The 22821-nt window shown below is 46.5% G+C and overlaps 1 protein-coding gene across 1 annotated transcript in view; it reads right to left on the reverse strand.

Annotated features, from left to right (window-relative positions):
• Positions 1 to 246: 246 nt before the first annotated feature.
• Positions 247 to 22821, reverse strand: part of GDPD1 (glycerophosphodiester phosphodiesterase domain containing 1) — a 995260-nt gene continuing 972685 nt past the window's right edge. Inside the window, exon 10 of the mRNA XM_069615147.1 lies at positions 247 to 8528. Within this exon, the coding sequence (XP_069471248.1) occupies positions 8403 to 8528 (126 nt within the window). The 3' untranslated portion in view covers positions 247 to 8402. The remainder of the gene's footprint in view (positions 8529 to 22821) is intronic.

Consider the following 22821-nt stretch of genomic DNA (forward strand, 5'->3'; position numbering starts at 1 on the left):
GGGACATAGTCTCGACCACGCATCGGGGCACAGCGCCCTCTGCTGAAAACAATATTCTGAAGCAGCAAGCTGGATATTGGAAATATCAAAGATAAGGAATACGTGGGAGCACGCAATCCATTTGAAAAAAGCCTTTTATGCTTCATTTAGAATACTGTTCTCTGCCATTTTTTGCATACACATCTGCACTTATGGTTTCAAGCATTCAGATTAAATCAAACATTTTCGAATAAGACAGAAACAGAGTTTTAGTTCTAAAGGTAGATTTTTATTAATCATTGTATACACACATTTGCGTGGTGAAAATGGTATGAGTCCAAAATGTGGTACTGTAAACAAAGAAGAAAAGAGAAAAGAATCCACATACATGCAGCAAATGATTTTGAAAAAATTGGTAAAATGCAAATGCAGTGATTGTGAATTCTTTACATCAGATGTTCAAGCAATGTTTAATGTGCGTGCTCTATTTTACAGGCATTCTTAAATATGCGACAGAGCCAACAAGCCTAGAAAATCCAACATGCACACTTCTGTAAAGTACAGCACATGCCGATGTAAACATATGTAAACAAAGATCCCTCTAAAAACAGATATTAAAAAATGCCTGCAAAGGCAATTCAAAAACTAAAACGTTAAAGTGCTGATTTTTAGTGATGATATTCTAGAGAGCCTACAGTCTGCAGTACATTCATTCTCAGGTAATTACATCTTACAAAACACATTCAGAAACTGGAAAGAGGAAAGGGAAGATTCACACAAGTTATAGTGTGATGAAAATAAGAGACTTTAGAAAAGTAGCCAATCTAACCTTTCTAACATGCTAACTCAGATACGAATTTATATACAGCAATACTAGCTTTCAAGAATACCGCTGATATTGCCAACAGCTGAAATCGAGATAGCCTATACAGCAAAGCTAACCAGTCTATATGAGCCATACAAAGCACAATCTCAAGGCTACGACAACATGGAAAAAATGATGTAAACAGAAAACACAGCTTCAGACACATACTCAGTACACCAAATTATCATTATGACGGTCTGGGTTTCCAAAGGGAGGTACAATTCCTAAACTAGAGTTTACAGACTTGCCTTGTTGAAGAACTATTTGACACTGGATTGGACCGTCACCTGCTGTGGTTAGCCTTTCATACAGATGGGTTAATAATTGTAGGATGCCTCATCAGGACATGAAATAAGTATAGTGATACCATTTTAAATTCCTTGGCATCACAGAAAACATAGGACTAAAAAGTGGCTTCACAAGTATTATAGCTGGATTAAAGATGTATACAAAAGGATACAATCTCTCGAACCTAGACTGTGACTTGGGAGTTCCAACAAAGGTAGCACTTGCAGCTTTCTCATTTATGAAAACAGAAAACATTCCACATCAACAAGGTTATCTGATGTTTGACAATTTCAAACATTTATCAATTAACTGGTAAAGATTACTAGAACATCAATTCACTTACTAAAGACAAAATAGATACCAATAACATTTTGAGCCCAATTTCTTTAGTCCTATTTTTTGATAATTTGAGAACGGACAAAAGGTGTACCTCTGAACATTTCCAAAAGTATATTAACATTTCACACCGTGATCTAATCCTCTACTGACACGATAGGAATTTTAAACACCCACCTAACAGATATTTTAACACCGGGTAGATAAGAAACATCAGATCTATTCACCTTGCGCCAACACTTGGAAGAAGACAAGTTTAATCTTCCTGTCTTTGAGACAGATCATAAAGCCATTGCACTGTAGCAAATACAACACTGGAAATAACAAGCAGGTTTCAATAGAAACATATAAATCCATAAACCTCAATGGAAAAATTACTAGAGGAAGATTGCTGACTTTAAGGTTAATTGTTGATGGTGGTACCCCTATTACATATAAAGACAGTACCCAAATAGGAAATAGGTAATATATTTTCTAAGAATAAAAGTGGCTTCAATCGAGTAATATGTTTCTCATAACTCAATTTTTAAACTGACATGAAATTGGGAAATATAAAGGGAAAAGATTATTTTCTCTTGAGTCACGCCCGACCCCCAAATTAAAAACATTGAGAGAGCCAACAGTCTAAACACAAACTCCCAAATTAAGGTCAACAATCCCACAGATTTCCTTGACATAGGTAAATGTTGAGGATTTCCTAGCTATTGAAATAGCACAGTTGCCGGCTATTCTGACAAATAAGGCATCAATGGAGAGAAATTACATTGGCAAAATAAATTATTGCCGTGTAATAGTAAAAAATATTACTATTCGACAAAAGGAATGCAGACTTTAACAGCTCGATTTCTAATATCGATCAGTAAAAAGTATTAGGAAAGGGGGGGGGGAATGTAAAACCCATGTGGCTAGAGAAAACGCATTCTGAAAGATATTGGTACATTTAGGATTCCTCCTCCATGAAAGAATGGCACAAACATTTGAAGATGGAAGTCCCATTTGAACCAAAAAAGTGAATACAGTTTTTTCCCCAAGACCTTGAACACAAGCAGATGGAAGCACTGTCTTCTGGGCAGGAATATAAGCATTAACCTGGTTTGGAAAATATTGAAAAGCATTACATCTCACGTGCAAAAATTTGGTATGTATTCTCACATAAGCTGTTTGCATAGTTATTTTTGAAAGTGAGGCAGAAATAGAAGAATTAACTTCTGTGATTGTGAGAGAAAGCTATAACAAACCAATATATTCTCTATAATACAATCAATCAGTCCTCGAAAAGACCTATACATGGATGAACACTGTGTGGCAGCCATGTTCCCATAACTGCAGTATTCACCTACAGAAACCCAGTCTCCTGTTTGACCACATTCAGACCACGATAATCAGAAAGTTCAGCAATGAAAGCGCCCGACATGTTAAGGAAAAGAAAACCTATCAGACAGATCTCAATCAGTAAGGTTGTGTCAGTTTTGTTATTCTCCTCATCACATGTGTGATACGTGTCAGAACTCAGCTGTGTCATTGCTATTTAAGCCCTCCTCTGTGACTCAATGTAAGATTATGCGTGGCTCAATAGGGCATGTCTTGTGAGGCTAGTAGGACAAGGGATAAACCTGCAGAACTGTCCATATTTGCACTGCTCATTTGTTTTTCTTTAAACTTGGGTGAACTTTCTAGGGGCCGAAATAAAAAAAATACAAGTGCAATCAAGTATACACAAAGTATTTTACACCTGAAACTGAAATATCTGTTCTACTTGGCCGAACTGAACAATTGGCAAATATATCCCAACCTTGCAGTTCAAACGTTTCGTACTGTATGTTTTGTAACAGGATTTTGTGCTCAAATTTCAGCTCTCCTACATGATCCTTTAGCCCTCAAAGTTACATTTTGATGCAATTGTTTCTCTTATTTTAATATTGATTTGTTAGATTTAAATAACGATACAAAAAATAGAGTTTGCATAAAATGGTCCAACATCTCTATGGCTCAAATATTGTCCTTCATTGGAAAAACATCATGACCCTACTACTTCAAGTTATGTAGAGCAAAAACTAGGACACAGGGGTCATCAATAGTTATGGCCATACTTCATTTCTGCTTATGAGCAATATACAGTGAACCAATATTTGCTATCTTTACAAAGAAAATAAACCACAGCTGCACAAACACTTCTTTCTGTACCATTTGAAAAAGAAAACCAAATGAAGCATATTTTCGATTACGAAACAATGCTCTAATGTTTTTCAATAGAAATGATTCAACAAAGGGTAAAGTAAAGATAGTGAATGCTTACATGATTCTGTCCAAAGAGATGCAACTGCCCTGCGGAATCAATGGAAGGAGATGGCAAAATAAGCAGGCACAAAAAGGGCTAAAGTCCATTATGAGACACATGTATTTGACATAGTACGCCACATTTCTATTTCGAACAGTGTAAAAGAAACCTGCAACCTGAACTGAATTCACCTCTAACTTGCCACATTTCTGTTTTATAAGATAAGAAAACACACTACCATGTAAACCACACACGTCATAGCACTAGCAATCAAAATGTGCAAGAGAGTCACTGCAGTCAACTTTCTATTCCTACTGTAAAGTACCATTTTAACCATACACATGGGATTTACCCTCATGTAGTACCATACTAATGGGACATGTTTTCCTAACCAAACGGGTAATATTATATTGGTAAGGCAGAAGAGAAACCACACATTTTTACTAGCAAAATTATTCTTGTAAAGATTCAATGCTAAATCTTTCAAACTAACGAGAAAAGCAAACTTCCCATGTTTATTCTTGAATGTGGTTTCTGGTTACAGATAGCACACCACACACACACACTTTAGTTGTTAGAATCTTTTGAGGAATATTAAAATTAGGGTCACAAATCCATATAGCAGTTTCCCAGGAAAATATTAACCTAATATTGGCAAAGGGAGGGGACCCAAAGTTACAAACAACCCATGATCTGTCAAAGGTACACAGCAACGTAAAAATACCAGGCATCTAACATTTAACAATTGGTGCCAGCGATTTACATTCTTTTAAAAGTATATTGAGGGGCTTCATAGAAATGTGTCCTGCTCTGGCATTGATTTAAGTTCAAGCTTCCTCGCAGTTCAAGCCATAAGAAACGATAATATAACGTATACAATAAGAGGGGGTGAGGTGGGTATAAATCCGCATTGGGAAAAGACAAAGTTAATAGACCAACATTCAAGGGACACATTTCCTGTCTACTAGTGCGTGTCCAGCTTATCATTAGTCTCATGGCAACAACCTCCCTCTATTAATGAAGTTGTATTTATTTAGCATGCTTTCCATTTTTTTTCCCCATGTCTACATAGTAGACATTCATACATGTACAATATGGCTACATGCGCTGCAACGCCGCATAAGGCCAGGGAAACGTGTAAAGCGATCTTAAAAGCAGGACACTACTAGGTATTTAATTGAATATTTGTCTTGACACTGCTTATTAGATCTCCTTTATAAACCTTTGCTGCTTATATGCTGAAGAAGAGACCGTGCCTTGTCCAAGTGGATGAGCGGCTGGCTGTTCCATTGCAATCATCAGCTTCCAACAAAGCCACCTTGCATGATCAGTCTTGTAGTTGACGAGACAGAACACCAGAGGGCAGCTAGTTTCTGCTGCTATGAAACAACACAAGACAGGGTTGTACTATTTTCTGTTATGTGCCAATATTGTATCTCTGAATTCTAAATGTGTAAGCTGAGTAAAATTAGGCTTTCTTTTGTTCACCTGCTCCAGAATAGTTTTCAGTCTGATAATGCATCACGGCATAATGAAACAGAAAAGGGAACAATTCCAAGTAAACTAACATCTAAGCAGGTACTATAATGATTGCCATGCCCTAAAAACAAACCGGTTCTGCGAATGAGTATTACAAATGCTAACAAAGGTTCAGGGATACAAGTCAAGCAGGAAGGGCACAAGGTGCATAGACCAGTTGGAAATAACCTATTCTATGGTATCTTCAAAAACATCTCAAGTCCTACTTGGTATATGATCTGCTCTGCAGAAAAACTATTTACACCTACGGCTACAGTACTCCCATATATTGACTTCTGTCAAACAACTGTTAATGCAGTGCATGAAGTGCTACACACGCACACACACATAACACAGTATAGTGTGAAAGAATGTCAGTGAATGAAGTTTAGCAACTAGAGCAAACAAGTGCTTCTTAATCCGTTCAATTTACTTTTGCAGGAAGCCCGCTGGGGGAATGTATAGTGCTGGCTTTTATGTGCATGCTGACTGCGGTTGAAGGAAAGATGCCTTTTGTATTCATATTTTGATAACTTGTACGCAATATTTCTACAAGCAAATCCTGCACCACAGACAATACTGATGCTGGCAAGGGCAGGGCGTAATTGCAAACATGCATTGTTTTCTATATACCAGGGATGCACGAATATTACAATTCTAGAAATGCAAGCAAATACACACATTTACATGGCAGTCCCTTGTAACCACGAACTCCTCATGCATTTCCCCATGCAAGATGTTCTTTGAAATAGCTATCACCGTTAGGAAAGGATGCACATCCATTATGACTGATCCCCGGCAACTCGGTCATATGTGTCCCTGACCACTTTCACATGCAAGTCACAGGAGGGACATGGCAGAAAAGCAAGGATTAGCTGTAACTGATGTCCCACTGGGCCGAATGAAGGGTGTAAGGAGGTGGGACTCTAGTGTACGCTTCCAAGGTATTTATCTCCTCTTGCCTAGTGATGAGACAGGTGAAGGTATTATTAATATGTTCACATTTCTAAAGGAAGGGGGATAAGGGGTTCTTCTTTAAAGAATGTAACATCTACATGTTTAGGAACACGTTGTCAAACAAGTTGGCACACCCAACCCAGTACTAAAAGTAGGAATTCACCTCACTTTGTTAGTGATCCCAAAACACTTTTTGCACATTCTGCACAAACTCAGCTCTTATCTTAACATTTTCATCAGAGCAACAATGAAGCTAAATGGTAGCTTTTACTCCGTTCTTGCATGAATTAAATAATGTAAAAAGCTAGATTATGTACTTCAGTAAATGGAAAGGAGCTTCATCATGGCCAGTACAAAGCATCTAAAGTTTACAGGGAAGGCTGGCCCTACCACCTGGCACAGAGATGATGTCCTATTGGCCATAAGAAAGCAACAGTATCAGGGTCTCGCTTTGTCTTGTACCAGCTACTCAGATATATGAATGAAAAGACATTGGCATCAGATGTCGTCCTTCTAATTTGAATGCACAAGAATTTGCTTCAAAGTTGCCCACACATCCCACGGCAATCATTAGTGTAATGTTCACAATACAATATGTGTTAAAGGAAGTCTAGTATCAATTTAGCAGTGGCTGAGCAGTGCCCTAGTGTACTGTGAACTTAGGTAGCCACTATGTAAATTGGAGCACTCGTTTGTAAAGGTGGTAGCTAATAGGCAACTACTGCAAAGTGTAACATGTTCCATCATTCCACTCCTAGCTGCTAGAAAGGATCACACAATGGCTACCACCATCCATCAAGTATACAATCCTGCCACTGTGGTATCATGGGATTGGCATGCACAAAACAATGTGTGATCACTGCTCAATTCAAATCATGAGTGAACGTCTGCAAGTTTAGAAAAGGAATGACAACACGTTTCAGTGATGTAGCTGTGCAGATCGTATGATTAAGGATTGATCTTGCCATAGTTTACAGCAAGACAACATGCAGATTAAGCCACATGTAGGAATTGGCTTCACCAGGCTTCAGTGGCAATATATGGAAACTGCTCAGCGGTAGCTAGTACCGAAGGGCACTGTTGGCTGCTTTTTATCAACTGATTAATTGGAAAATAGACATGTATAATGAATTCCCTTGCCCTGATGGCATGAATGCTTTTCCCACTGTAGTTTTCTTGCATCCCATGTAGGTCCTTCTACCTAAAATGCCTGCAACTGCACACAATACTACAACAGAGTATGTACAATTATTACATATATACAGAATTCCTTTCAGGGGCTAGAGTACAGGTGTGCCAGGAAACCTGTGTGAACCAGACTAGAAGTGACCTACATAGAATTTAAGAAGTTAACAGGTCACTGAAAAATGTTGGTGGCAAGATCTTACCAAGTGCAAAATTCTGTGGTCCATAAAACAAACCCGTACGAGACACAAAGTAACGCACGTTTATACAGGCCACGTTTAAGACAATATATTAAGAAGCCTTGCAAAGTGGGATGTTTGAGCTATGTATAAAGTATGTTACAAAGTACCTTCATTCAAACTATTCACACAAACTTAAAATGAATTAGTAAGCAAACGTATGTTTCGCCAGATACAAAAAGGGACGAAATTAAAGTGACATTAAAAATAATGAAAATGCCAGTATTTTTGGGAAATTCACAGTAGTCACGGGTCCATGGGCATGCCCCTTCCTAATGGTATCCTCTTTTCCCTGATGTTCAGGATCAGACACGTATATGGTCCTTTCGTACTTCAGCAGTTCAATGTGGCTGGGCTTCCATGCAGAGGAGTTAGGCTGAACTGGAACCGACCGTTCCATCATCGGTTTGCTGGAAATACGTCCACAACCCATCCAAAAAAACATGGGCTCAACTTGTGGGCGCTAAAACACTGTCTGAAATGTACAATTTAGCTGCAGTTTTTCTGTATATTACCACTATGTTTCTTTTTAAACCAAGCAATTTTCAAATGCAAACTACATATTGTAATTACATACATATAATAGACATATGTATGTGAATAAAATGCAATATCGCTACATTGCATTACAGTCTGGAGTATGAGGTAATAAAACCTAGCCGCTATCATGTAACGCAGCCAAATGGTTGCGTGAATAACGCCAAGATTCTGGAGTTGAAGCAATGAGTTTTCCGTCTGCAGTGCAGTATCCGCATTTTCATTGAGTGCAATAGTTTTCTAAAAATGCTTTCAGCTTTGTTGGATAGTCTGTCATTACGCCCGTTGCACCCAGGTCAAATGCTCGTTTATATTCTGATTCTTCATTGAGGACCCAAATATAAACCTGTGGAAAGAAGGGGAAAATATTAGCACACATGCCATTGCTAAAGTCACAAAGTATTAGACCAAACAAAATAACATAAGTAATCACAAAGGGTATTTTTCGCACTTTGAACAGAATATGTGTATCTGCTGACCCAAATCAGAAGGCTTAAGGGCCTGAATCACAGCGTTTTCCTATGGTATTGCACCATTATAAACTGCTTCTGTGAATCAAGCCCTATATGTCTTAATTATTGTGTTAGCACATAGACCGATGTCCAACAGGTGGTAAGGTCATCTTACTGCAGGCGGTAATTCACATTACCACATGTGATAAAACATAAGATACATTTTTTTTAGTTGGGTTTTTCAGAAGTGCTATGCGTGTGTATGAGTACAGCAATTTTGTGATGTGAAATGATCAATGTATTTTGAAACACAGCCAAAGGGGCATAAAGTGGTATTGTACAAAAGATACCACGAGCAGATAAGAGTGTACTAAGTCCAGTAATTGCTAACCGTTAGTGACCCTGGTAAAGTAATTATTAGGCAGTGTTCTGAAGTTAGTCTCACCACTAAAAAGATACGCCAATAAGTTTAGCACAATATATTACCAGGAGCTAACAAAAATACCACTATTCCAAAATACCACAAAATACCATGAGATACTAAAAAATACAAAAGAGAGACATACTAAGTGTTAAGCAAGAACTGTATTTCATTAACATTTACAGAAGAACAAGTTACTTACCAACTGGCAACGTTCTTTCGACTGGATGTTCCTCCAACGTATTCCACATCTTTGACATGTAATGTCCACAGGTGTGTACTTTGGACATTTTTCAGCAGAGGGCATCTTGCGTCGATGGCGTTGGGTCGATGGCAACGTAACTGGATGTTATAAATAGGACGCACAGCGCCCGTAGCCTCAGTTTGTTTTTTCCTCCATAACGTGTGACATGCTCGCACACCATGCCAGCTTGACTGCACTTAGCCTTGAGGGAACGTAAGCTGTAATAGCATAGGACATTTTCCAGAGGGGTAGTCTGGGAGGGCGATGTGGAATACGTTCGAGGAACATCCAGTCGAAAGAACGTTACCAGTTGGTAAGTAACTTGTTCTTCGAATGGATTGTGTCCTCCAACGTATTCCACATCTTTGACAGACTTCCAAAGCAGTACCAGAAAATGGAGGAGGGAAAATAATTTTGAATACCCAATCAGATGGCAGAATAAAGAACCACCTTACCAAAGGCCATATCTTGACCATGGAGCGTATCCAGGGAGTAATGTTTGACAAAGGTGTGGATAGAAGCCCAATGTCGCTGCGTCACAAATATTCCTAATAGGAACTCCCCGCTGCAGGGCTGTGGAAGGAGCCCCGCCCCTAGTGGAAGGAGCCCACAATCCTTCAGGAAGGTCCTTTCCCGCCAATCTGTAACATTCAGTAATGGTGAGGATAATCCACCTGGACAAGGTCTGTTTGGTAATAGCCTGGCCCAATCAGTGTCCAGCATACCCCACAAAGAGTTGATCGTCCACTCTGACCCTGGACATCCTAGAAATATAAAAGCTCAGAGCTCTCCTCGCGTCCAACCTATGGAGTCGCTCCTCTTCCTTACCAGGGTGAGGAGGAGGATAGAAAGAAGGAAGTACCACTTTCTGGCTTAAATGAAACTCAGAAACTACCTCAGGTAGAAAGGAAGGACGTACCCTCAGTACAACCCTATCCTTGTGGAACACAGTAAAGGGTGGCTTAGATGAAAGTGCCTGCAATTCACTCACTCTGCGAGCGGATATAACCGCAACCAAGAACACCGTCTTGAAAGACAACAGTCTCAAAGGAAAAGAGTGCAAGGGTTCAAATGGAGCACCCATCAGGCATTTCAAGACCAAATTCAGATCCCAAACTGGCACCTGAAACGGGGACGGCGGGAACACATTAGTGAGCCCTTTAAGAAATTGGGAAAATAAAGGAATCTTAAAATAAGAACATTCTTCAGACGAGCGCTTGAAGATAGACAGCACCGCCAGGTAACCTTTAATGGTACCTACTTGAAGGCCCCTGTGGGCCAAAGAAAGCTAGAAAGACAGAATCATGGGAATGGGACATTGAAAAGGATCAACATCCAACGGCAACTGTACAGGGATTTAGTTGCCGGCTGCCTGGCTGAAAGCAACACCTCCATCATGTCATCCGGGAGGTCCCAATCCTTATATCTCAACCTTTCAGATACCAAGCGTGAAGGTTGAGAATCTTGACCTCTGGATGGAGAAACCCAACAACCGCCCGTGCGCACGCGAGAGAGAGAGAGAGACAATCCTCTCAGTAGTGAAGATGGAGTGGAGGTCAGATGGACATCTCTAGAAGGTCCGGGTACCACGCTCTCCTGGCCCAATCCGGAGCAATGAGGATCAAGTGGGATCCGAATCTCCACAACCTCCCCAACACTTGAGGAATGACGGGGACCGGAGAAAAAGTGTACAGAAGTTGGAATAACCAATCCACGACTAATGCGTCTCCTAAGGCTCCTCTCTGAGGAAATTCCCTTGAGCAGAATCTCTCGCACTTCCGGTTGGCACTGGTCGTGAAGAGATCCACTTGTGGGGTTCCCCAAAGGGCGAAGATCTCCAGAAGGGCTTCCTGAGCCAACTCCCCCTCGTGGGAGAACGTGCTCTGCCTGCTCAGAGCGTCCGCCGCCGCATTCTCCTCTCCGGCCAGATGAACTGCTGAGAGTGATATTCCCTGCTGGATAGCCCAGAGCCAGAGCTGCATCGCCTCTCTGCACAACGGGAGTGACCCTACCGCCCCATGGCCACTGTGTTGTCCGTCATGATCAGGACACTATTCCCCTGCACAAATGGCAGAAAAGCCTTCAGGGCCAGCCTGATGGCCCTCTGCACTAATGATGTTGATGTGGAGTTTGGACTCCAATGGAGACCAACGACCGCTGGCGGTCAAATTGTCGGCATGAGCTCCCCATCTTGTGAGGGAAGCATCCGTCACTACTGTCACCTGCGGCCACGGTTGCCAAAACGGCTCCCCCTTCATCAGGACCCCCTCGTTGGCCCACCACAGAAGATCCTGTGAGGTAGAGAGTGGAATCTGAACGGGATCCGACATCTTGCCCGAGAACTGTGACCACTGCATCTTGAGTACCCATTGCGAGGATCTCATCCACAGCCTGGCCTCTGGCACCAGAAAAATGCAGGATGCCATGAGGCCAAGCAACCTTAAGAATTCGAAAGCCGGGAGACTCTGGGCCTGTTGAAATTTGTCCACCAGCTGCACAATGTGATGAGCCCTCACCTTGGGCGGCGAGCACTTCCCCAAGGACGTGTCCAACACAGCCCCAATGTACTGGAGGTGTTGGGAAGGTGTCAGATGAGACTTCTTGAAATTGAGGGAGAAGCCCAGCTTGTGGAGGGAGCGGCAGGTGAGACTGGGATGATCCATCGCTTGCTCAGGAGAATGCGCACGGGTCGTCCAGTCGTCCAGGTAGGGGTAGACGTGAATCCCCCTCGCCTGAGATACGCAAACACCACCACCATTAGTTTGATGAAGACCCTCGGGCGGAGGTCAATCCGAATCGCAGGACCCGAAACTGAAAGTGCGAGCTGCCACCGCAAACCTCAGGTACTTCCTGTGCTTTGGATGAATCGGCATCCTGTAGGTCCAGAGACACTAACCAATCCTGAAGTCGAAGGGCCTGGAGCACCTGGGAAAGAGTGACCATCTTGAACTTGTTCTTCCTGAGAAGTTTGTTCAACCAACGCAAGTTCAAGGTGGGTCTCAATCCCCCTTCTTTCTTTGGAATAAAAAAAATGGGGAATATCATCCCTTGTTCCTCTCCGCTGCAGGCACCAGTTCTTTAGCACCTTTATCCAGCAGGGTCAAGATTTCCTGCACAAGGAGGGGATCCGGAAGCTTCAAACACAGTCCACAGTGGATTGTCGTGAGACCGCTTTAGGAAGGGAAGGCAGTAGCCGTGGGCTATTGTATCCAGAACCCACACATCCAAAGTAATAGCTCGCCATTCTTCGAGATGCTGAGACAGTCTGCCTGAACAATGGAACATGGCCTCATGGTTGTTTTGGAGCAGCTGCGGCAGTGCCTGAAGGCAAAGAGGCAGCTGCCTGAGCGGCTTTGGCACCCCTATTTTCCCTACCACCATGGGTACTTCTACACTGACCCCTTTGACTGGCGGCTCCTCTCTTCCTTTCAAAAGAAGAGTAGTAACGAAAGGAACCTCCCCTCCACTGCTGTCCCCTAGGACGAAAAGGCAGAGGTTGACGCACAGCTGCACTCAAAGATTTAGCCGCAGCTTTTGCGGTCTGCAACCTTGCAAGGCTCTCGTCAGCCTTGCTGCCAAACAAATGCACACCATCAAAGCGCATGTTCAAAACACGGGCTTGCACATGCCGAGCAAAACCAGACTTCCACAACCACGCAAATCTGCGTATAACGGTGCCCGCAGCCATGGACCGGCTAACACTGTCGGCCGTGTCCAATCCCGACTGAAGGGATTCACACATGGCATCCTTGCCATCTTGCACAAGAGCAAGGAACCCATCCTTTTCTTCCCCTTCGGGAATATGCTCTGCCGCTAGAGAAACACAATTCCAAAGAGTGTGTGAAAATCTTGCTAAGGCACAAGTGGAGTTGGACGTCTTAAGTGCCAAACTCCCTGTAGAAAACCCCTTGCGTGCCCAACCATCGAAGCGTTTGTCGTCCTTATCAGGAGGGATGGTAGGGTGCGCCGCCTGCCCCAAGGTGGCCGTAGCGGCCTGAACCACCAAACTCTTGGGAGTGAGGTGAGAGGAAAGGTAGCTGGTGTCGCTACTGGAAGGGCGGTATTTTTTAGTTAACTTGTTAACTGCCGGAACAGATTCCGGTGTCTGCCAAGCAGCCGCCACCCTTTTCTGCAACGTCAAATGAAAAGGTAACACCGGGTCAGAGGACGGACCTTGATCCAAAATATCAGTTAAGTCATCCTGAACAAAAGCTTCCGGAGGACTAGACCAACCAAGATGCTCAGTGACCCTAGCCATCAGTCTCCTATAGGATGACTCAGCATGAGCCACAGGCTCAAGTAGGCCAATGTCCACCTCAGGAGAAGTGTCCAAGCCACTGGCATCATGAAGAGATTGACGTAACTCTTCCAACTGACTGTCCCCAGAAAAGACAGGAGCCACATCGGACTCAACACGGTCAAATTCAAATCTGACCTCTCCTCATCCTCAGATATCATCCAGAGGGAGAAAAAACTCCTGCATTGGGACAGAAGAGGGTCTGGAATCCTTAACAGGCCTCACAGACTTGGAAGTAGCCTTCCTTGGAGGATCCACAGTACCAGGGACCTCCATCGGCAAATTCTGGGCAAAAGGCCCGAAGGCGTCTAGGGCGCCGATGGCTTCAGCGTCAACAACGGCCCCGAGGGGTGATGTGAAGGCACAGATTCAACATCCGTATCCGACGGACACGGCGCCGACGCCGACCTAGAGCCCTTATCAGATTTCTGCAGTCTCACCGGGGACTGCAGACAGAGACCTGGAAGCTGCATGTCTCTGGCGATCAACCTGAACCTTGCCCAAACGGCACCTCGAAGGTTCCTGATGAGTATTGCGCGGAAGACCCTAGCCCGAAGGCGCACGAGCCACGGACCGAAACTGTTCCCTGCTGGCTTCTTCCAAAGGCGTGGACAGAACTGTGCCCTCCGATTGAAAGAGTCGCCCCTCGAATCGTCGGTGGACATCCCCTTAGCAGATTTACAGGACTTACTGGGTTTGGAACCCCTACCTACTTGTAACTTCCCCTTATGCTCCTGCAAGGCCTTAGCAGTCAGCGACTGGCATTTGCAACAGTCGTCGGTGTCATGACTCTCGCCCAGACACCACAAACGAATGTGATGCGGGTCCGTAATCGACATCTTAGACTTGCAGTCCCGGCAAGTCAAAGCCAGACCAAGGAGTCAGAGGGGTCGAAGAAGAAGACACATTCATGAGGAATACATGAGGTGCGCCGAGTCTCCAAAGCAAACACGTTTGCAGAAAAAACGGAACTGAGGCTACAGGCGCCGTGCATCCTATTTATAATATCCAGTGACATCGCCCTTGACGGAGGCCTTCGAGGGATATCGACCCGACGCAGGACGCCCTCTGCTGAAAAATTTGCAAAGTACACAGCTGTGGACATTACATGTCAAAGATGTGGAATACGTTGGAAGACACAATCCATTTGAAGTTGTATTTACTTTGAACTAACAAATGACTGGTATTTTTTCTTTAACAACTGGAAGTTTTGGCAAAGCACCGTGTCTGGGAATGAACTTGATGCTATTTTGATGAAGTGAAAAAACCTTATTTTACCAAGAAAAGCAGCTTTTGTGGTATTGGAACTTTGGTAAACAAAACTTTACGTTGACATTGAAGACATCCAGAACTGAATTGAGACTGTATTACATACATGGATTTCCTTGTTTCTTTTTGTTGAACACTGGAGCAGAGTTTACCTTGAATCCTGGGGAAAGGGAGTTCACCCGGGTTACTACAAGGTCACTAAAAGAGACTGAATATCATTGTTGATGTTATTTGAATTGCCATATGTTTCCTTTGTGTATTTGAGGTTTAAGCGTGGGGGTCAGTCATCCTGTGTTAGAGTGTGTTCCTTTAGTTTTAATAAGCAGGGAAATCAAAATCCTCTTCAGAGTAGGCATAGCGAGGCGTTTGATAACATTTATAATTTAATAAAATGAGGGTATGTTGAAAAATCACACAAAAATTGTCCGCCACACATTTCTGACCCCTCACATAACTCATTGTAACAATAGAGTTATATATAAACAGCCTTACAAAGACACTTTAAGATGGCTGCTGCCGATCACGGATGGCTACAGATAACGTCACTGCATGGCGTCACCGGCGTACACGTGAGCGGGTTCACCACCATAATACGAGAGAGGTGTAAAGGGCTGGTTTTCCATACAGCCATGACCTGCCACCCATTGTGAAATAACACATACATAATACAAATAGAGGGATCCCACAGATCATTGAGTTTTGTGTCAGATATTCTATATAGCTATTCTGGAGCCTTCTATGCTTCCTTACTTGCAGGGATGCATTGAATGGGACAGTGGTTTATACCCTTCAAGGGCACGCATTCTCTATTTACAAGGGGCTGTTTATACACTCAGATGAGAAATCTTCAAAGATGGGTAAGCAATCATTGTCATTTAGATAATTGAACCATGATGTCGTCATAATGATAGATTGATATAACGCCAATAGAGATATTTGTGTCCTTTAGCTATAAAGGCTGGTGGTGACGTGATCTGTAGAGGAGTTCTTACTGGCAAGCATACTTCAGGCTATTGTGTTTTATATAATCCAGAGTTGATTCATTTGGATTGAGTTACTGTGCCAACTCAGTATTAATTTATTTAAAATTCTAGGAAGAAAGTTCTTGTGCTCCAGAAGAAGGATAAATCATTGATATCCGATTGTTGTTAGGACAGACGGTTCATCATTACATTAAAACTGTCCTTGTCTCCTAAAGAAGGACTGTTCAAGGACTGAATTATACATTTTGTAACTTGATGAATTATTTGTTGTTGTGGAACACTGTAAAGACCAGAGGGGGGTGTCTGTACTCCTGCTCTCTATATGGCAGAGGAGGGGCACAGAGGACCCCAGCCAAGATTCTCTATTATTGGTAACTTGGTCGAGCAGTCAAGGCCTAGCTTCTCAGGAGGTGATGCGGGCTGGTTCTTAAGTACAGTGTAGTCCCCAAGCACCCACAAAGGAATGTCTGCACACTGTATTAGTTAAAATACAGTCTTTATATAATTAATATCCAAGGTTATGTACAATATCACGACAACTCACTTTGTACTCGGTTATCTATAATGGCAAATCTATACAGGTGTACGCTGTACCACAATTACTATTCAATCTCTTTAAAGTGCATCAACTGTACGGTTAAATGTCAGACAAATCAGTTTATTGTTGGTTTTCTTTACAGATATAAGAGGAAAGCAGTTGGTTAGACCAATTGGCAGAATACTGGCCCCGATACCTAGACACAGTCCTGTGTGGAGATCCCCCCACCTGGGCAACTTGTAGAATAAAGAGATATCACAAGCCGGGGGCGTGGCTTGGCGGCCATGCGAGCGTGAGCTAGTCTTCAAGAGCTCCCGCTCGATCCGGAGATAGATCCTGGAAAAGGCCATAAAGTGAAGGAAAACGACAGAGGAAGAGCTAGGGAAGGCATCGGAACGCCCAGAGAACACGCAGGAGAAAGTCTGAGGAGAATCGGGACCGAGAAGGCTGAAAACGGAGAGTGCGAGATACGCGACTCCGCCACGCAAAATGGCGGACGCGCCTCGCTGAGCTAGCCGCTCGCCACCGAGAAGAAGGCGGGCGCGGGAGGAAGGAAAACAGGACCCTGGGGCGCCGCCGGCGGACAGCCAGCCTAGCGAAGACCACCGAGCCGCCCGGGGGAAGGGAGGAGACCGAGAGAAGCGCCGCAGCGCTGTGCCGAGATAGACGGAGGAGGCGCGGACGCCCACGGACCGCAGCACAAGCCGTGGCAGAGCGGGAAAGGACCAGGCGGCAGCAGCGGCGCCGGAGGACTGGAGGGTGCGCCCCCCCCGATAGACAGCAAAGGGGGGCTGGAGGTGAGGACGTCGAGAGCACCAGCCGGGAGCGCCCTGGAGGACTGGCCGCTGCGGGGGACGGAACACCGCAGAAGGAGGCCAGAGGACGCACTGTAACGCTGTGCTAGGGCAGGCACACAGGAGCGCGAGTGCCCAAGGCCCCCCGACAGCAGGTACGGGTGGCGGAGCCCGAACGAAGACTGGTAGTCGGGCACTGAGAGCCCCAGCCGGGGAAAGGAAAAGAGACCCCGAGACCCCGAGGCCAGAGGACGAAGGGGGTGAACGGAGTGTCTGACCCCGACCTGGGGACCGGTAACACTCACTTGAAGAGGAGGGTGATGCGTCTGTGACGGGCCCCTGCGGGAGGCCAGTTTTCACCGACATATGCTGGGGCGGACGGCGACAGACGGCAGAGCCACACCAGAGAGGTAGGCCGAACGCCCGCCCTGGGGGGTCACAGGACATACGTAGGAGGATACAGCCCACTCAAACAGCTTTGACAGAGACCCTAGAAGAGCCACGAGTCACACAACTGGCGGGGCCTACCGGCGGGCCTACTCCCACATACACCCGCACGGAAGAAACAGCCAGGGGTACACCACCCCACGGAAGACGGGGTGAAGCTATCCGCACGAGAGGAGGACCATAGTACAGACCCCGGCCCAAGCAACAACAATAAGCTACTACCACGAAACTGCATGAGCAGGACCCGCGCACTGGCACACAGCAATCGGAACCAACATGCCAGACAAACCAAGAGGTGGTAGGGGGAGGCAGACGGTCATGGAGTCATTTGCCCGCAAGAATGAGGATCAGCAGCCCGAGGCGGCTGAAATGGACACGGTAACGTCACATGTGGCGCATGGAGAGATCAAACAGGTGGAAGGGAGCATCCTGGAGGCCATAGAAGCACTAAAGACTTCGATAGAAGGCAAGCTAGATGCAGTAATCGTAGACGTGGGGCTCCTTCGGCAGGACACGAGAAACCTGGCAGAGAGAGCGACAACGGTAGAACAACAGGTACAGAGCAATACGGCGGACATGACCGCCTCCCAAACTCAAATGTCAGAGGCACTGGAACGCGTCAGAACGCTAGAACGCAGAGCCGAAGACGCGGAAAGCAGGGCTAGACGCAACAATGTACGTATAGTGGGGCTGCCGGAGGGGGAGGAAGGCAGAGATCCCACGAACTACATCGAGAACTTACTGATCCAAGCGGTGGGTGCCGGGACCCTGTCCCAGGGTTTCGTTGTGGAAAGGGCGCATAGGGCATTAACAAAGAGACCCCGCCCGGGGGCACCACCGAGGCCTATGATCGCAAAGATCATGAACTTTAAAGACAGGGAAAAAATCCTGGCGTTCTCGAGAGACGGAGGAGTCATAACCCGGAATGGAGCCAGGATAACCATCTACCCCGACTACACGGCGCTAGTGCAAAGGCAGAGAGCTCAGTTCTGGCCAACCAAAGACCGCCTTCGAGCTGCGGGCGTGAAGTTCATGCTGCTATACCCGGCAAAACTCAAAGTGCTACATAACGGAAGGACACAGATCTTTGAGACCACAGCGGACGCCCAACTGTGGATGGACCAACAGGGGTTCCCGCAGCCGGAAGAGGGGAACAGACGGAACAGAGAGGCCCCCCGACGAGACAGAGAAGGAGATTGAAGATGGAATGCAAGACCCAGGCGCCCGGTAGATCAGGGCGAGACAAAAATCTGAGGAACACTGCAGCGAACCGCAGGTTGCTACACCACTTCACTGCAACTAACTTAAAGACACAGGGATACTCCCAGTAAAAAAGTGAAGGAGCAGGATAACCAACAGCTCACGAGTTCAAGGCCTAAACCAAGAATAAACTGGGAGCACAAGACTTCCGGAACTGGACCGCCAAGACCCACAGTAGGAACCCCAAGCAGAGACAATGTTTATAGTGCCAGTTCTAAGGCACTACGCCGCGACAAGTAAGCCTGAGGAAAGGAAGGCGACACCTGGAGAGCGGTGGGGCCCGAGCAGGGGGAGGGAGGCTGGGCGTTTGTTAGTGTTGTTTTTAGTTACAGTTGTTAGGGGGTTAAGTTTGTGGGGTGAAGGCACTAGGGAAAAAGGACATGACAGACTAAGAAACCACGGCGGAGGCACGGAAGGCGGACACGCGAGGCGGACCCCGGGCGCCAGGGGTCAGCGAAGCGTACTGAAGGAAAACACCAGGAAAAAAACGGATCCAAGAACCGCAAGAGCAGCTAAACCCCTGGGAAACGCGGAAGATGGAGGACGTGTGAACCGCACAAAGTACCACGGGAGAGATGCGGGACGAGGACCCCCGGAAAGAGACATGTCAAGAGGACATGAAAGTGAACGGGCCCATGGGACGGAGAGGGCCACTAACACCTGCCCCACAAGAACCGAGATGACCTAAACATCGTCACATGGAATGTTAGAGGGCTAAATGCATACGTCAAGAGGCTGAGGGTCTACACCTGGTTAAACAAAACGAAAGCTCACGTTGCAATGCTGCAAGAGACGCACCTGACGGTCGAAAAACAAACCAAGGTGGCCAAAAAATGGGGAGGTCAGATGTACAGCTCATCGTACTCTAATTACGCAAGGGGGGTGATGACCTGGATCGCCCCGAGCACCCCATTCCAGCTCATCAACCAGGAAAAGGACGCTGAGGGTAGGGTCCTGATCGTCCACGGAATGCTGGAGAACCGGGAGGTGTGCCTGGTGAACACCTATGCCCCCAATCATGACGCAACAGCCTTCTTTGAGTCACTCACGCCCCGGCTGGCCCCGTACAGGAACGCTACGATCATCTGGGCTGGAGACCACAATTGCACACTGGACCCCCGACTAGACAGGTCGGACGATAAGCACAGACGACCAGCGCCACCAGCACGGAGGTTGCGGAAGATACTGGACCAGCTGGAACTGGAAGACATCTGGAGGAAGGTACATGAGGGGGAAAGGGGATACACACATTACAGTGCTCCGCATGGGACATTCACGCGGATTGATTACCTTTTCACGGGAAGGGAAACATTAGGTGAATTCACTGGGGCACATATACATGCACGAACCCTGTCTGATCACGCCCCCTTGAGAGTCACATGGGCGCATACACACAGAGGGGCCCCCACGCCCACATGGAAACTAAGGGCAGAAGCACTGCTGGACGGGGAATTCCAGGAACATATCCAAAGCACGATAGAAGACTACTTCGAGCATAACTCGGGTAGTGTGGACAGCATGGTGACGATCTGGGAGGCCCTTAAGGTGGTGGTCAGAGGTGCGGCAATGGGGAAGACGGGAGGACTCAGGAGGGAAACCCTGACCCAACTGGACGCGTTAGAAAGAAAGATTGAGAGGGCCGAGAAACGGGCGGGGGAGAACGGAGGAGATCAGGATGACCTCACCACCCTGCGGCAACAGTGCATGGAGACTTGGGAAAGACTGGGGCGCCTAGATTACGGGAAGTACATACAGAGGCTGCACGCAGAGGGGGATAAGCCCGGCAGGCTCCTGGCCTGGCTAACCAAACAGGAGGCCAAGCGGGAACCAATTAATGCAATCCAGAATAGTCAAGGGGAGGAGGTAAGGTCCCAGGAAGGTATAAACGAGGTGTTCTCGCAATTTTACGAGGAACTGTACACAAAAGTCCAAGAGGAGGAGGAGGGGGACCTAGAGGACGCCTTCGCGGAAATCAGGCTCCCGCAACTCACTGAGGAACAGGCCCAAATGCTGGATGCTCCCCTCACAGTGGAGGAACTGGCGGAAGTAATCACCCAACTGCCGACAGGGAAGACCCCGGGGCCAGACGGGCTACCGGGAGAATTCTATAAGAAGTACAGAGACAGTTTAGCCCCTAGATTGCTGGAAACACTGGAGGAGGCATATGAGACGGGGAGGCTCCCGAATAGCATGTCGGAATCCATTATAGTGCCGATACTTAAACCAGGAAAACCACCCCTCGAGTTTGGGTCCTATAGACCAATTTCCCTGATAAACCAGGACTCCAAGATCCTGACAGCGGCATTAGCTAACCGGCTCAAGAGAGTGCTACCCACCCTGATCCACACTGATCAGACAGGGTATGTACCTGAACGAAACACGACGTGGAATCTCCGGAGACTCCATTACGTCATTGATAGGACTAACCAAGTAGGGGGGGAGTGCGCAGTAGCTTCACTAGATGCGATTAAAGCATTTGATTCGGTGAGCTGGGACTGGCTTCTAGGAGCACTCGCCCACTTTGGGATAGGGCAGGGGTTCCTTCAATGGATAAAGTTGCTCTACAAAGACCCGAGAGCAAGGGTCAAGACGGGTAGGTTTGTCTCCGGGGAATGGAGCATAGGGCGAGGTACGAAACAAGGGTGCCCGCTGTCACCAATGTTATATATCCTAGCTTTGGAGCCATTCGCGGTCTTCCTAAGAACGGATTATATGGACACGGGCATAGCAATTGACGGGGTGACACACCAGATATCGATCTACGCAGACGACATACTGCTCTACGTCCAGGACCCACGCACCCACTTACGGGATTTACTCGAGGCACTGGGAGCATTCGGTAGACTATCGGGAATCACTGTCAACAGGGAGAAATCCTCACTGTTCCCCCTGGCGGGCCTGCGAAAAGTGCCACCAGATCAACTGCCGCACCTGGGCCTCACATGGTCCCCGACCACCTTTAGATACCTGGGGGTGGACATTCACCACGATACCGCGGACACACACATAGCCAACACGCAGGCGGCCCTGAATAAAATTGAGCACGCTATGCAGTTCTGGAAGACCCTACCACTGGGGATGATAGGCCGAGCGGCCTTATTGAAGATGACGGTCCTGCCCCGGCTCCTATATTACTTTACCAATATCCCTTATAACATCCCGGGAGCCTTCTTTAAACGCCTGCACAACCTGGTGAGGACCTTCCTGTGGGGAGGGGGGAGAAACAGGGTAGCACTGACTACATTACAGAGGAGCCACGAGTGGGGGGGCATCAAACTCCCGGACTTTTTGCATTACTACCTAGCGGCACAACTCCAATTTGTGGTGAGATGGCTGGGGGAGGACACCTCCATTGACGCAATTCTCCTCCGACCAGCACTCAGGCAATATTACCTGAGGGAACTCCTCTGGATGCCAGCTGCCCAGGCTAGGTCCCTTCCTAGCATGGCCCAGCTGGGCCGAACGCTATGGGAAAGAGCCTGGAAAACGCAAGGAATGCAGGACCCCTGCTCAAGACAGATCCCCTTGGCGGGTCTGGTAGATACCCGCATAACAAGCCTGGCCACGTACAGGGCACAATGGGAGGACAAGGGGGTAGCCCAAATAGGGGACCTGTGGCAAGAAGGACAGTGGGTCGGATTCCAGTCCTTAGTGGAGGAGCAAGAGGTGCACAAGGGCCAGTTCATCCTGTATAACAGCTTAGTACAAGCAATGAAGAAGAGGTGGGGAACCATGCCAGAGGCGGAGGCAGAGAATACTGGGGGAGCGCTGGATACCTGGTATGACATTTCTGAAGGAGGACACACGGTGTCCAGGCTCTACGAGCAACTACTGGGTACCACTAATAGAAAGACACTGAACGTGCGGGCAAAATGGGAAGAGGAGCTCCAGCAGCCCTTCCAAGAAGGAGAATGGAATAGAACCCTCCAATACA

The sequence above is a fragment of the Ambystoma mexicanum genome, chromosome 9 (assembly GCF_040938575.1).
Source record: "Ambystoma mexicanum isolate Mex_15411 chromosome 9, UKY_AmexF1_1, whole genome shotgun sequence".
In the NCBI taxonomy this organism is placed as follows: Eukaryota; Metazoa; Chordata; class Amphibia; order Caudata; family Ambystomatidae; genus Ambystoma; species Ambystoma mexicanum.